At 42.6% G+C, this 17,295-nt stretch overlaps 1 protein-coding gene across 1 annotated transcript; it reads left to right on the top strand.

The window, feature by feature from the left end:
• The first annotated feature begins 6,215 nt into the window (after nt 1-6,215).
• LOC123059042 (uncharacterized) lies at nt 6,216-6,977 on the top strand. The gene has a single exon (XM_044481695.1). It carries the CDS (start codon nt 6,508-6,510, stop codon nt 6,760-6,762), a length of 255 nt encoding a protein of 84 aa, XP_044337630.1. The 5' UTR covers nt 6,216-6,507; the 3' UTR covers nt 6,763-6,977.
• The last annotated feature ends 10,318 nt before the right edge of the window (nt 6,978-17,295 follow it).

Raw genomic sequence — 17,295 nt, 5'->3', positions numbered from 1 at the left:
TTTTTGAAGTTGCAATTTTGGTTTATTCATCCAGAAGAACACGGAAGTCATTTCTTTGTGAAACTTCATACATGAGAAGAACACTTGACCGTGTCGCTACAGAAAAGTTTCAGAATTGTTATTTTTTTTGCTACTTTTAAAAATTAGAATGCTTTAGCGGGTGCTCCTAGATCCAGGTCACCAAAATCTGCAAATCATCAATTATTTTGTATAATTTACATGGGTAAGTTTTATTCCGATGGCGATATGCGTTATTTTTAAAAAATTAAATTAAATACGTGCTAAGTTATAAAATTAGGTATACCAGGACCCATGATCATTCTAGTATTTTGCGTGAAAATACAGGTGTTTTCTCTAAAAAAACACTCATCATAAATTAGCTCTTGCTAAGCGATTTGTAAGGCTTTTGGGACGGTATATACGGAGAGTTGTCATGGATGAAAAAGGAGGGTTGACCTTGATACGCACACACGGTCTCCACGCGACCACGCCAACATCGTGACGGCCTCGCGAGTCGCCGTGCCAGCGGCTTGTCGTCGACTAAGTCGCTAGAGCGGTGTCTGAGCTCGATCAAGTAGGCGATCACCACCGAACGGCTGCGCCCTAGGTGATATTTTCTTCTCTATAAAAGAAAATCTCGATCGCCAAAGGTTGATAACCGTTAGAAATGGGATTGGGATTGGATGAGATCGAACTGATGTCGACCATAAAACATAAAAGACTTTTCTCAATCAACAACAGAAAAACATCTCGCAGTTGCAATTTGGGTCTGGGGTTCATGACAGATTGGAGTTTTCGGAGACGCGGTTTGGTTGAACGGGTTTAAGGTGAGACTGAGAGTGATGTTAGGAAATTACACCAACAACAACAACAAAAAAAAGTTTCTAGATAGCCAGCCATATGTATCCATACCTACGTATCATTCCTTCCTTCTGCAGAAGTACTATGTAAGTAGAACTATTTAGCATCAAGAACTGAAAAAACGATATTTAGAGGAGAAAATAAGTGAACAAAAATCCCTCGCAGAAAGAAATTGAACAAAAATTGAAGGCGCGGTGACAAGAGAAACTAACCGTAACCAAGGCGCTTGATGCTGTGGTGCACACGTTGTTCCACATAATCTCCCTGCACGGGTGGATCTTCCGGGCGCGGGACGCTGCAGACTACGCACAGCAGCTTCGCCTCCACTCCCGCGGCCGCGGGCATCACCATCCACCTCTTCATCTTCTCGACGGACGACGACCAGCTGCTCATCTTCCCGATCGGTTGCCTTCTTCGATCTGCAGAAGAGGGTTAAGAGGATCGCTCCTAAATGATGAAGCAGGGAAGAACTCCTGGAGACGCCGAGACGCAATCAGAACTTCAGACGAAGCCTTCTCCATGAAGCAAGGCCTGACCGTGTCCTTCTTTCTTGGGAGAGAAGACACAAAATGTACCACGCGTTCTCCACATGTTCACGCGGGGGTTTGATGTGGACAGCCTAACTGGATCAACGCGGTGCCTGAAACTTGTTGTTGTTGCTGATGTTAGCAATATCGGCTGAAGCCCCAGCTCTCTCCCATAGCCTCTTGATTCTCTACCAATTCGGGTGAGGTGGAACAGAATGGTCGTCCATTCGGACTCGACGGAGTGATTCGGATTGTGCGACAGGGCGGTCAATGCCCGGTGGTATCTGGTATGGCCGCGGTGGTTTTTGATTCTTGGTGAATGTCTCCATCTAGCCAGGGAACTAGTGAAGGGAGCCTGCTTCGACATTTTCTGAGCAATCGACTATCTTCTTTAAGAAATGGTACCGGTTAGAGATCACTTGACTGAACACAAAATTTGGGTCAGTAGACTGACTGTAAATTTGTTTCACTCAGTTTGCTCTCAACCTCGTCAGGCAGGCCGGCCCAGCGAGCAAGCATGTACGGCACACTGCTCTCATTTTTTTGACTAAAAAATACAGTGTGCCATGATGGGCGCGAGGATCCCGGCGAGCTGGCTTTTTTTTCTTTCGATTTGTTTCTTCATGTGGTCTTTTCTCTTTCAGTCAGTTTTTTATTTAAAAATTTCACTAATTTCAACAAGTATTCGCAGATTCAAAAAATGTTAATGAATTTACAAAAAAAATCACGAAATCTAAATATGTTCATCAATTCAACAAATCTTCACAAATTCAATAAAAGTTCATAGATCAAAAAAATGTTTGCGAATTCAAAAAACCATTAATATAAAAATTGTTTGTGTATTCGAAATTATGTTCGGGGATTCATAAATTGTTCACAAAATTGAGTGTGGAGTAAAAAATAAGCATTAACTTGAAAATGCCCACGAATTAAAAATATGTCTGATTTTTTTTGGGAAACAAGCACAACACATGGGATTGGCACAGTTGATCTATCACGACGCAAGGCAGGCCCAGACTAGGTGACTACATCACCGATGTTATAGATAAATACATCGGCCCTGCTTCGTGTTTATGCTAGTTAGTGTGCTTTACATGCGCCTGCTATAGAGAAATTAAATTATTGGAAATAAAATTATTTGTTTCACGAGATAATCTTAGGAAATTAAATTATCGGAATACCCTCTTACGATAGAAATACCATATTAATATTTGCCAATTATTACGGCAATTCACATTTTACTATTGATATTAATTTTTTTAGTTGCCATGGTATAAATTATTGTGAATTGTTAACCCGATAATAAAAAGAAGAAAAAGGGCCAATCAATTGAAATTCTCATACTTTGGGTGGTATCACATTAAAGAGTAAAGAAAAAATAAAACTAAACAAAAAATGACGATTTCTACGGAAAAATTTCCACAATTTTTTTTCTTTTGTTTGTTTTAATTATTTTCCATTTCCTTTCTTCTTAAAGGGTAGTATCAATGCCACACATTTTTCCTTATTTAATTATAATATTCAATAATAAACATATACTAGTGGAAATTTTGTAGAACAAAAGTTTCATGATAAAAGAATGAATTAGGGGCATTGGTATTATAATTAAATAATAAAGAAAATAAAATTAAAACTAAAAATATAAAATAAGAAAGTATTCCATGGGGTAATGAATTAGTGGCATTGGTATTACTTTTTAGGAAGAAAACAAATATGGAAAAAGTTATAAAAAAATAAAAAAATTGCCCACAATTTACATAGTGGAATTTTGATTAAAAGGGAAGTTTTCTAGGAAGGGGTGAACTAGAGACATTACTATTGCCGTTGAAGAAGAAAATATTCAAATTAAACTAAATCAAATAAGAATAATGAACTTTTTATGAAAGAATGAATTAGTGACATTGGTATTACCCCATAAGAAATAAAAATGGAACAAAAAGTAAAAGAAAATCAAATTAATGAAGTTTTCTAAGAAAGAATGAATTAATGATACTGGTATTAACCTTTAAGAAGAAAGAAATCAAATAAAAACTTAAAAATGAAAATAACTCAGATTTCTAAAAAAGAATGAATTAGTAGTTTTGGCACTACCCTTTAGGAAGAAATAAAATAAAAACTAAAGAAAAAATCAAAACAATGAGGTTTTCTATGGAAGAATGATTAGTTGCATTGGTATTACCCTTTAAGAAAAAAATTGCACACAATTTACACAAAAATTGTGCTTTAAAAAAATATGCAAGAATAAGCATATAATGATGGAATTTTCACGAAACAGAAGTTTTCTAAGAAAAAATGAATTAGTCCCATTCGTATTACCCTTAATATAAACAAAATAAAATAATAGCTTAAAAATTGCGCACATATTACACTGAACTTACACGATTCCCCGATATGCAAGAAAAACCATATAGCTGTGTAACTTTCATACAGAAACATGATTTACACAAAAATTGCATAGAACTTGCATGTGTGCGTCCATGTTTTAAATTCAGTGTTAAACAAAAAATGGCCAACTATTAAACATGCACGTAAAACCTTTTCTGGTTTCAGTCAAATCGCTCTCCACTATTTGAGCGAGATCGAAAGGCTCAGTTGTCTTCTTCTTCCCCTAAACAAAAACTAAAATAAAAACTAAAACAAAATAAAAATGAAGTTAATGGATTATTATTGTCATCAAAGAAGAAAGAAAAACTAAAGAAAAAAAGATAAAGCTTGCACGAAAATTTCACTTTCTTATGATATGCAAAAATAAGAATATAATAGTACAATTCTCACACTTTAGTAGAGTTTTGACACATATTCTATAATACTTGTGTTTATACTTACACAGACCCATGTCCACACATAAGGATAAAAGGGATAAAAGACACACAAAAACTCAGCAACAACAAGCACACATGAAAAAAAATAAGAAGAAAATGACCAAACCTTTTTTCAGCCAGCTGTCCAGTAGAAAAAGTGAACAAAAAAATAACAATGTCGGTAATTAATCATCTCTCACTACTTAAAGTTGTCTTTTAGAACATTAGGGGTCATAAGCATTTTTTAAACCACTTTTTAGGAGTAAACATATGGCCACCGTTAGTATACATTATCCCCTTAATGATTTTGACATTAATAATAAAAACCCTCCTTAGAAAAATAATAGATGCACTTTTACCTCTCTAACTTATAGTCGTACCGTAATCGGTAGATCGCCATTGTGGGAATAACTAATCCTATCTCAGGTTCCACCTAGTCTTACATGGCATCCACATGATAAATAATCCAAATCAAGTCAAGTCAACGAAAGTTCCAAGCATGATCAATAAGTCAAAAGGAAGAAGCTAAAATAAAAGGCTAAAAGACCAGAGCCCAGTGAGAGGAAAGATGGATGTTTTAGTTCACTATAGAGACCATACACCACTCCTCCTACTCCGCTATGGATTCATGGGCCATGAATCATCACACCTACCACCTGAAGGGTAGATCGGTCCTGAGAGGCTGGGTATCGGGATCCCTCTTCCGAAGCTTCCCTTGTCTCGGCATTTTGTGTACTCTCAACAAGACTTGGGGGCTGGAGCTTTTTTTTTAACATAGTACAGACACAAGCGCTCATATACACGCTCATACACTCATCCCTATAAACGCACATACGCATACCCTACCCCAATGAGCACCTCCAAAAGACTGAGATGGCATATCATTTTGAAATTTACGAAGTCAGTGTAGGCACCTCATCGTCGACGGGAATGTTTCCTCCCACTGAATGCGCATCGCCGGAAATCCTGAAATAAATATATAAATAAATGCGAGCATCAGGACTTGAACCCTGGTGGGCTAGGGATACCACAGTCCCTCTAACCATCCAACCACAGGTTGGTTCGCAAGACTTGGGGCTGGAGCTGGGTATTGGGATCTGATCAAGGGACCTTGTAAGGCTCAGATTATCTGGAAGGGAAGCTTCGGAAGCGTGACGCAACGTAAGCCAATCTCTTCTTTCAAGGCCTCTTCTCACACGTGAGTCAATTTCTACTCTCCACGGGATGATTGAACCTTTTTAAAAAAAATGTTAATGCGTTAATTTTGTCATTTAACAATCACCGTTGCTACAATGCCCTCCTACACACCCTGCTAGCTTTGTTGTAAGTATAAACGATGAGTTACTCCTACTTTGTTGTTGTTTCCACAATATGTACAATGTGCATGATCTGTCCTTAGACATGAGAATGTCATATGTCCTTTTTCTATATATGCGTGAACATAAAAGGTCGCATAACTAAAGAGCTACTCATTCCCTTTTTGTTTATAAGGCATGTATGTTTCTAATGTGAATCCAATAATACACGGACAATCACATTTGGCTTTCGGGTGTATATGCAACTGGTATGAAAACGTAATTTACTAGTTGCAAAAGAAAGGCCAAAACAATTCTGAAACTTGTTTTTTGAACACAGTACAGACGCAGACGCTCATACATACGGAAAAAAAAGACCAAAAACAATTCTGGAACTTTTCTAAAACAAACTTAACCTTCTATTTTACTCGTATATAAAAACTTTACTCATTCAAATCGTGATCCGCGTTAACTAGACTTATAGAGTCACAATGGGTGTCGGGGCATCTACCCTCTTGTCTTGCGGCAAGCAAGCAATGCAGCATCTGTAAAAGGCCGCAGTAGGAAAACGGGAGCAAGAAGAACCGGAGAAGACGGGAAAGCATCAGCTGCAGTGCGGCCACCGCAAAACGCGTCGCCTTTGGCTTTTCTCCGCTCGGCTTCTTTTCGCTACTGGCTTCTCCAGCCTTCCTCTTGCTTTCGGCCCTAGCTGGAGGCTGGAGCCCCCTCTCACACTGTAAAGCCACACAAAAGCGGCGACACGGCAGTACGTACTCTGTTCAGTTCTTGTACCCTTCCTTAGCCCGCAAGCAGAGTATGCATTCCTTCCTTCCCCCTCGCCGACGCAGCCACCGCCAAGCAACCTCGCTACATATGCGCCGCTCCTTCGTCTACCCCCATCGTTCTACCAAACTCGTCGGCCGGTGAGTCCATACCATACACACGCACGCACAGGTCAGATCAGAGCACGTGTACAGTTTGGTAGCTGGAGCCTGGAGGCCGGTGGCGAGAGGATCGACAGCCATGAACGGGGGCATCGGGGGCACGGCGGAGGGGGCGCCGCACCCGAGCACGGACTGGGGCCCGATCATCGTGGCGGTGATCCTCTTCGTGGTGCTGTCGCCGGGGCTGCTGTTCCAGCTGCCGGCCAGGACCAGGGTGGTGGAGCTCGGCAACATGGCCACCAGCGCCATCGCCATCCTCGTCCACGCCGTCATCTTCTTCTGCATCCTCACCCTCGTCGTCGTCGCCATCGGCGTGCACGTGTACGCCGCCTAGCTGTCTCATACAGTACTCCAGGTCAAGATGGGTTTTTTCTTTCTTCAGTGCTGCCCTGCCCTGTCCCTGTTTGCCCGTTTGATTTGGCCGGCTGTAAACTGCAGAAACACTGCTAGCTGAAGACGGTACGTGTATAAATGTGTTCTTGGATGAGGAATTAGTTGCTTGTAATTACTTCTCTGTGTCGATAATTGATGAAATGCCTTTGAAATTGATTCCGGCAGAACCGTTTGCACCAACTATTCACTGAATCAGCACTCTTCAAGGGCTCCTCTACTTCAGATTTTGTTTTGTTTTGTTAAAGAGCATACTAATGCTGCAATTTTGGAAACTGCTACCAGGAAAATGTTTATACACAGAAGTTTAGTAGTAACGTTTTTTTATAAAAAAGCGATGTTTCTAAATAACAGTAGCGCTTATCACTGAAAAGCGCTGCTACTATTCATGTAGCAGTAGCGCTTGTGTTATAATAACGCTACTATTATAGTTGCCAACGGTTGCATGGCAGTGTAGGTATACTAGTAGCGCTGGTATTTAAAAAACGCTACGGCTATTACACATAGCAATAGCGCTGTCTTCTGACAAGCGCTACTGCTAAATAGCAGTAGCGCTTATCTGTAAAAAGCGCTACGACTATGCTTACCTTATCCACCCCGCGCGCGCCCCTCACTCTCCCTCACACACTCACTCGCCGCACACCTGTCGCCGCCGACTCCCCCAAGGTATCTCCCTCCTCCTCTCGCCGCCCTCCCTCCCTCCCTCCCTCCTCCTCATCTCGCCGCCCTCCTCTCTCCCTCTTCCCACGACCCTCCTCTCTCCTCCCTCTCCACCGGCGCCCCCCTCCGATCCTTCTCCTCCCTCTCCGGCGGCCCCCTCCTTCTCCTCCTCCCTCCTCCCTCTCCTGCTCTCTCTTCCTCCTCCCTCCTCCTCCTCCTCCTCCTCCTCCCTCCTCCTCCTTCCTCCTCCTCCTGGCCTCCTCCCACCTCCTCCTCCCCCTTTCGGTAAATAGGCTTTTTTTGTTAAATGTAGGTTTTTATTTTTAGTAAATGTAGGTTTTTAGTATATTTTGTTTTTAGAAAATTTGAATAAGTAATTTGAAAAGAATAAGTAAATGTAGGTCTTTTGAATAGAATAGGAAATTTTTAGAAATTTTGAATAAGTAAATTTGAATAGAATAAAATATGAAATTGAAAAAATTAAGTAAATGTAGGTCTTTTGAATAGAATAGGAAATATTTAGAAATTTTGAATAAGTAAATTTGAATAGAATAATTTAATGTAGCTTATGGAGTTTCACCAAGTCCTAAGATAACGATAATAATGTTTTTGTTTATATTTTGTTTTTGCAGAAATCAAGGAGCCCCTACATCATCCCCGCCGTCGTCCCTGTCACCGACCCCCTCCGACCTCGATCGAGGTGATAGCAGCCACCCCATGTTGTTAATTTAATTTAGGTATTTTAGGTGTTTAATCTTAGAATAATGCAGTATGAACCCTAGTTATGATCGAATCATGTTCAAAATTGTGACGCCCTAAGACCGGAGCTTCAGATGCCTTCCATGTTTTCCGAGTTTCGCCGTGTGTTTGATTTGTCTGTTGCTTTCTTCATAGCATCATGTGCATTGCATCATGTCATCATGCCATCTTTTTCTCAAACTAACTAAAACTCAACTAAATAAAATGCATAGATCTTTGATCTATTTAAATTGAGGGAACTCACCTGGTGATTTCTCTTTACAACATATATCCTAATATTAGGGAGCTATATCAAATATTCCTTTAATTTGGAATTTATCACAACACACTTGCAAAAATAACCCCATGCCTTTTCTACTTCGAGTTGATCCCGAAACCTTGCCGACAATTCCTTCTCCATTTATTGAGGCTCCTCCGAAAATCCGAACATTTTTGGACACTTCTAAAACCTCGTCCTAGTTCAAACCCATTTGAATTAAATTCAAATGAGTTTGAATTCTTATCGTTCGATCTTGCCACTTCTAATTTTCTCAGACCATGCACGTTTTTGTGAGTCCGGGAAAATTATCCCCATGCGCAAAATCCTTCCCTAACCCTCTCTTTCTTTTCCTCTCTCTCATTTCTTTTCTGTTAAAGAAAATAAGTTATTTAAGAAAGAGGGAGAGATAGCAGCAGTGCCCCTTGGGCCTCACTGTTCAAGCCCAGCAGGCCACGAGGCCCAGCAGAAGCCAGCCCACCTAAAACCCTCAACCCTAGCCGATCGCCCTCGGTCCCTCCTAGCGCCGCCAGAGGGATCGAGAGATCCCTCGACCTCTCCCCTTTGCCCGATCCCCACGACCTCTCCTCTCGTCCTCCCCGCGCCTGGCCCTCTCCTCCCAGCGCCTTCCCGAGCGCCATGGCCGCCGCTCGCTCCCTGCAGTCGCCCCTCGCCCAGCTCTTCCCGCGTGCCGTGCCCGACCCTCATGGCCCGTCTCCAGTCACGCCGCCGGTTCCTTGGTCGTCGACGGAGGTCGTCCATGGAGGCCGGACCATCTCCTGCCGCTGACCACCACCATCGCCTCCTTGTTGCTGGCATCCCGAGACCCCTTGTGTTGTTTTGTGTTGTACCGTCAAGGCCGGCAAGATTAACTACAACGGCGCCAAGTTCCACAACCGACGACCGTTTTGGGATTTCACTAGGTATCGCGGACCCGTCGAGTACAACCACACCACGTTGATACGGGAACCACTACCGTTGACCTCCGAAGAACATGGTTTTACCGAGTACCCCTTCATTTTGTCAAGATTGTCAAGTCCCTCGACGACAAGTGCACGACTACGCGGATTGTACCAAGTACCTCTTCGTTTCAGTGAGACCGGCAAGTCTGAAGACCCCAAGTACCATGATAACCCCGAAGGGATTCAAATCCGTCAAGTTCCTCTACCGATGACTCGAACGGCTATGAAACGTGTACCACTATTGTCGACCCGCGAAGACCCCATGGACGTCAAGTTCCGTGTCATGGCCCCGAAAATCTACGGACATGAACGACTACTTCCTCTTCGACTCGAGAACCACTACTTCCGTTACCATTGAACCCAATCCGCTCTGAAGATGAATGCTTTGAAGGTATAACCGCCGAAACGACGCCCGTGGACCGCATGCATGTGATGTGTTGTATGAGTTGCACCCTATGTTTGCACCGTGTCCGAGTTGTCACTTGCTCGGTCCTCCTCGTTTGCCACTAACCCGTGGGAACCCGGTTACTGAGAGCACCCCACCATCCTTGCAGGACACACTCACACCTACTTCCTTTTGCACCGGTATCTCCATGAGTTTCCGGAACCGATATGTTGTGTGGCATCATTTTCGGATTCGTTGTCGTGGCACCCCTTTAGTTTCCGCCACTATGACAAATGTCTCATATCTTATCATGTCAACCTTTTCATAAATATTGCATAAAACTTGCACATGTCATTCGCATCATGATAAAAACATTTAAAATGGTTAAAATTGTTGTTGCACCAAATTGCTAAATGCATATAGGGATTTACCGGAATTGTTGTTTATTATTTCGGACCTCATTTAAACTTGCCTAAATGTTTAGTTTACTTATGCTCCACCTCTTGCCGTGTTAATCAACATTTAATATTGTTGGGTACATAAACGAGATCGAACTAAACAAGTTGAATATGGTGTTCCGTCAATATGCAACTCGTTGCATAGTGAGCTCCACTTAATTTGTAGTATTGTTTGTGCACTTTGTCATGTCATACATATTTTAACCGGACATGCATCATACTTGTTTGCGCATCGTGCCATGCTTATGTGATGGTTGTTTACTATGTTGCCTGCTTCTTTCCGGGTTGCTTCTCTCGTTAGCTTCGGTTTCGTTCCGGAGTTGTGAGGACCCTTCGACTACGCCCGTTTGTCTTCTTCATGGACTCGTTCTTTTTCCTTGCAGGATCTCAGGGAAGATGACCATACCCTCGAAATCACTTCTATCTTTGCTTGATAGTTGTTCGCTCTATTGCTATGCCGCGCTACCTACCACTTGCTATCTCATGCCTCCCATATTGCCATGTCAAGCCTCTAACCCATCTTTCCTAGCAAACCATTGTTTGGCTATGTTACCACTTCTGCTCAGCCCCTCTTATAGCGTTGCTAGTTGCAGGTGAAGTTGAAGTTTGTTCCTTGTTGGAACATGGATATGTTTGGGATATCACAATATATCTTATTTACTTTAATGCATCTGTATACTTGGTAAAGGGTGGAAGGCTCGGCCTTATGCCTGGTGTTTTATTCCACTCTTGCCGCCCTGGTTTTCGTCATACCGGTGTTATGTTCCTTGATTTTGCGTTCCTTACGCGGTTGGGTGTTATGGGAACCCCTTGACAGTTTGCTTTGAATAAAACTCCTCCAGCAAGGCCCAACTTTGGTTTTAACATTCGCCACCTAAGCCTTTTTCCCTCGGGTTTCCGGAGCCCGAGGGTCATCTTTATTTTACCCCCCGGGCCAGTGCTCCTCTGAGTGTTGGTCCAAACTAGAGCCCATTGCATCGCCACCTCAGGGAAACTTGAGGGTTGGTTTTAGTTGTACAGACTGCTCATCCGGTGTGCCCCGAGAACGAGATATGTGCAGCTCCTATCGGGATTTGTCGGCACATTCGGGTGGCTTTGCTGGTCTTGTTTTACCATTGTCGAAATGTCTTGTAACCGGGATTCCGAGTCTAATCGGGTCTTCCTGGGAGAAGGAATATCCTTCGTTGACCGTGAGAGCTTGTGATGGGCTAAGTTGGAACACCCCTGCAGGGTTTTGAACTATCGAAAGCCGTGCCCGCGGTTATGGTCAGATGGAAATTTGTTAATATCCGGCTGTAGAGAACTTGACACTTTACTTAATTAAAATGCATCAACCGCGTGTGTAGCCGTGATGATCTCTTTCCGGCGGAGTCTGGGAAGTGAACACGGTCTTGTGTTATGCTTGAACGTAAGTAGTTTCAGGATCACTTCTTGATCACTTCTAGTTCACGACCGCTGCGTTGCTTCTCTTCTCGCTCTTATTTGCGTATGTTAGCCACCATATATGCTTAGTGCTTGCTGCAGCTCCACCTCATTACCCTATCCTACCCATAAGCTTAAATAGTCTTGATCTCGCGGGTGTGAGATTGCTGAGTCCTCGTGACTCACAGATACTTCCAAACAGTTGCAGGTGCCGATGATATCAGTGCAGGTGACGCAACTGAGCTCAAGTGGGAGCTCGATGAAGATCATGTTTGTTGTGTTGTTTCGCTTCCTGTTGATCAGTAGTGGAGCCCGGTTGGGACGATCGGGGATCTAGCTTTTGGGGTTGTCTTCTTTTACTTTGGTTCCGTAGTCAGACCTTGATTGTATTCTGGATGATATATGTTAAACTTGTACTTGTGTGAAGTGGCGATTGTAAGCCAACTCTTTATCCCTTTCTTATTCAGTACATGGGATTGTGTGAAGATTACCCCTCTTGCGACAAACCTAGCATGCGGCTATGCCTCTAAGTCGGGCCCCGACACGTGGGAGATATAGCCGCATTGTGGGTGTTTCGAAAATGTAGGTTTTTAATTAGGTGTAGTTAATAGAATTTAGGTGTTTTTGGTGTCACATTTGTTTTTATTTTTTTAGTTAAAGAAATTATTCCCGCATCGACATCGATGATGCCTATCCCACATCCTCGTCGTCGACTCGGCGAAGGAGGCATGGGCTTGGTGAGGAGCCATGTCCGGGACTGGGCTCCGCCGGGCTGGTACTGGGAGGTGCTACCTTCCCGGGGCGCAGCTTGGTGAGGAGCCAGCCCGTCATTGACCCAAACCTTCTTTGGTGGCGGTCGTGTGGGCCAGTGAAGGTGCGGAGGCTTGAGGCCCCGCGGAGGTGGTACGTCACCATGTCAGCAAGGAGGACGAGCATGTCCATCGCTACATGGTTGCGTTGGAGGGCAGGTTCTCCAATACCTGGGAGGTTCTTCAGGGATCTCACTGGAGTTGTGATCCTGTGATGGTTCCTGCTCTTTGGGTGTCCACCGCCCGCGCTGATACCCGTCGTTTGCTACGGTTTTAGCTGTATTAATGATGTTTTATGTATGATACTATTGGAGATCAATTAGTGATAATATTCGCCGATGTACGGATGAAAGAGATGATTTAGTTTTGCTTAGTGAATGAATGCTAATTTGAATACTAATTTATTTTACGATTTGGTTTTGCTTATTGAATGCTCAAATTGGAAAACTACTCCATCAAGTTTGAATGCTCATATGATGTAGATATAAACATGTATATGTTGTGTTGCTCAAATAGGATATGTGCTTGCCCAAGTGGTTGGCCATGTTTGTAGGTTACACCTCCTATAGTGGCCTATGTTTTGCTAGAGTGTTGATTAATTTCCGTTCTGACAAATTTCAGGCGCTCGATATGTCCTTTTTAGCAAAGGTCATGCCGGATTTTTTCGTGAATTCTGGCATGACTTGTGCTAGAATATGTAGGAAATATCGAGTGGCCTAGATTTTCTAGAAAAATAATTAAACGACATTTTGGGTTGACTTTAAGTCTGTCGAGGTTCCATCACCGAAGGTCGAAAAATCAGTAAGGGAGTGTATCCACCATATATGAGAGAGGACGAAGAAGCCCGACTGTTGTCGTGGGGGTCGTTCTCCTTCTTCTTAGGGTGCTAGACCTTTGTTATGCACTAGGGGGAGGAGGAATAACGACCATCACCGACGGACACAAATGTCAGAGAGAAATCAGTGAGTGAGAGTCTCCACCACATGTGAGAGGATGAAAAATCCCGACAGTGAGCGAGCTAAGAGTTTTCAAGAAAAAGACTCGACAGACCGATAGTCAACCCGTGATGAATAATAATGATGTAATTTAATTTGTGTAGTACATATATTGAATTGTACAAGTTTAATCTTTGAATTATGAACGTAGGAAATGTCGTCATTGGACGACGAAAGTCTCCGGAGGTAGTGCAGTTGGTGCAATGACGACCGAGATCTGTGCGACAAGCCTCACCTAGACAAAGATCGGCGCATCAGCATTAAGCTCCAGGAGAACTTCGTGTGGTGGTGGTGGAAGCAGCGGGGATCTCGGCAGGGCTTCGCCAAGCTCAGCGAGAGGGAGAGGTGTTACGAGGGGAGAGGGAGGCGCCAGGAGCTAGGGTGCGGCTCCCATGCGCCTCCCCACTATATAGGGGTGGAGGGGGCTGGTTTCTTGCCCTCCAAGTCCATTGGGGCGTTGGCAAAGGTGGGGGGAAAGAAATCCCATCATTTCCCTTCCTCACCCATTGTTATCCCCCTTTTTTAGGGATCTTGATCTTATCCCTTCGGGATATGATCTTATTCCTTCTAAGGGGGGATCTTGGTGCGCCTTGACCAGGGGTGTGGGGCCTTGCCCCCACTACCCACGTTCATGTGGGTCCCCCCATGCATGTGGGCCCCACTTCGGAACCTTCTAGAACCTTCCCAATACAATACCGAAAAATCCCGAACATTTTCCGGTGGCCAAAATAGGACTTCCCATATATAAATATTTACCTCCGGACCATTCCGGAACTCCTCGTGACGTCCGGGATCTCATCCGGGACTCCGAACAACTTTCGGGTTACCGCATACTAATATCTCTACAACCCTAGCGTCACCGAACCTTAAGTGTGTAGACCCTACGGGTTCGGGAGACATGCAGACATGACCGAGACGACTCTCCGGTCAATAACCAACAGCGGGATCTGGATACCCATGTTGGCTCCCACATGTTCCACGATGATCTCATCGGATGAACCACGATGTCGAGGATTCAATCAATCCCGTATTCAATTCCCTTTGTCCAGCGGTATTGTACTTGCCCAAGATTCGATCGTCGGTATCCGATACCTTGTTCAATCTCGTTACCGGCAAGTCTCTTTACTCGTTCCGTAACACATCATCCCGTGATAAACTCCTTGGTCACATTGGGCACATTATGATGATGTCCTATCGAGTGGGCCCAGAGATACCTCTCCGTCACACGGAGTGACAAATCCCGGTCTCGATTCGTGCCAACCCAACAGACACTTTCCGAGATACCCGTAGTGCACCTTTATAGCCACCCAGTTACGTTGTGACGTTTGGCACACCCAAAGCATTCCTACGGTATCCGGGAGTTGCACAATCTCATGGTCTAAGGAAATGATACTTGATATTTAGAAAAGCTTTAGCATACGAACTACACGATCTTTGTGCTAGGCTTAGGATTGGGTCTTGTCCATCACATCATTCTCCTAATGATGTGATACCGTTATCAACGACATCCAATGTCCATGGTCAGGAAACCGTAACCATCTATTGATCAACGAGCTAGTTAACTAGAGGCTTACTAGGGACATGGTGTTGTATATGTATCCACACATGTATCTGAGTTTCCTATCAATACAATTCTAGCATGGATAATAAACGATTATCATGAACAAGGAAATATAATAATAACCAATTTATTATTGCCTCTAGGGCATATTTCCAACACTTTGATGTTGAAACGGTACGCAACAATGAAAAGTGTTTTTTTTCGTAATTAAGCATGACTTCAACTATTTCAACATGTAATTTTTATCTTTTACAATTCGAGTAGCTTATCCCATGCCATGCAAGACACTATGTCTTGGAGAGGATGGATTTTGAAGACCATGAAAATTTTGAAACAAAGAAAATTCACCTAAGGACCCATCATGATGTGGATTTTGAAGTAAAGCTGTATAATTCTGAGAGCGTAACCCATTTTGGTTACAAAAATTGGGAAGCACTTTGCAAGATGTATGGTTTTTATGAGGGTATGCTTATCACCATGGATCTTGGTGATCCTGACATCAACCAAGACAATATGGACATTTGGTTCCTTGATGATGCACTTCCAATTCTACCGCTATGTGAGTTTCTCAAACATAGTTATTAACTAATTTATATTGTTCATTTCAAAATAGTTGACAGCTTATTTTCATTGACAACTTATTTTCATTCTTCAAACAATGTGTGGAAGATGGTAGACAGAACCTACTACACCGATGGCTCTGAGTTAACTTATCAGGAGAAAAATCATCTGATCACATTTTGTACTGATCTTGAGAATTACAATAACTATTATCAAACTCCTCCACGTTATGGTGAATACGTGCCACTAGTGCACGTGTTGAACCACTGTAACATCCATGGAGATGCCATGGTAAGATTTTTTACTATTACGACATATGTGCATCTTTTGCATAAATTCTTTTAAAACTTAAGTACATTGCTAACTATGAAGTTATTACTATGTTTTTCAACAAAAAATCCCGTCGGATTGTGTGCCTCATCTGATGTATCAGAATGGTCGCCTTGATGTTTTGAACATACAGCCAAGTCATCCTACGAATCACACATGTCCATATCATATTCCTAAAACCAGTGAAGACATGATAATTAAAGAATGGAAAAAATGTATGGACGGTCGTAAGGAGGTACTTGGAAGCAACATTGTGTGGAAGGCAAGAATTGGAGACAGAATCATCTCCATTCTCCATAATGGAGAGTCAGGGCTTATCTTGTTTTATGCTATTTTAGCTAAGAGAAGGTAGTAGGTCCTAGTTAATAATACTCATAATCATGTGCTAAGAACAACTAAGTAGGATTGATTAGATGACTATGATGATGATGTGGTATCGAGTAGAAGTTGTATGATCAATGATGATGAGTATGACTTGTTATTATGATACCAATGATGAGTTATTTATTATTATGATCGATGATGCATGATGCTAAGTTGTTATATGAGCATGTATAGTTATTATATATATATCAGTAGGTGAAATGAACATGAATTAGATTAAAGTGGAGCCAATATGTGGTGCGCTTCGAAAGTACTACTAATCCAAACTAGATCAAGTTTGGATTAGAGTAGTACTTTCGACATGCACCACATGTTGCCTCCACTTGAATCTACTCCATGTTCATTTCACCCACTGTTATATATAATAGGTAATAATGGTTATAAAATCATATGATGAAAGTACTGTATATAAAAACACACAACGAAAATAAGTTGTATTTTTAAAAATACAGGAAAAGTTAGCAAGAGCGCTTTTTAGAACAAAGTAGCAGTAGCGCTGTCCACAGGGAAGCGCTACTGCTACCTAGGTATAGCAGTAGCGCTCCCTTTCTAGAGCTACTGTTACTAGTTAGCTATAGCACCTTAGTGGTAGCGCTGGTACCAGCGCTACTACTAGGGTTTTCCCTAGTAGTGTACCGGGGAAATTAAGAAACATATTTGTCCTCCAAAACAAAATTAGAGTGAAATTTCCATCTTAAACCATATATTTTGTGACATAATGACAGGTTGAATTACGTTGTACCTTTTTCTTTTTTTTTTTGCGGGTGAAGCTACGTTGTACTTTCTGCCACTATGAATCGGATTTTGCACACATTTTAGTAATTCCATTTTGGACGATATTTTAGTATTCCATGTGGTTCTTACATGACTGCCCAACTCGTTAGGGTAACATTGCTGGACAACTAGAACATGCATTTCACAAATATGCTTTCGGC

The sequence above is a fragment of the Triticum aestivum genome, chromosome 3A, assembly GCF_018294505.1.
Source record: "Triticum aestivum cultivar Chinese Spring chromosome 3A, IWGSC CS RefSeq v2.1, whole genome shotgun sequence".
NCBI lineage: Eukaryota > Viridiplantae > Streptophyta > Magnoliopsida > Poales > Poaceae > Triticum > Triticum aestivum.
Note: the sequence above shows the minus strand (reverse complement) of the source record. Positions and strands in the feature narration are given on the sequence as shown.

What these genes read in the sequence shown, in the direction of transcription:
- LOC123059042 (XM_044481695.1), top strand. Translation starts at nt 6,508, where the DNA reads ATGAACGGGGGCATCGGGGGCACGGCGGAGGGGGCGCCGCACCCGAGC.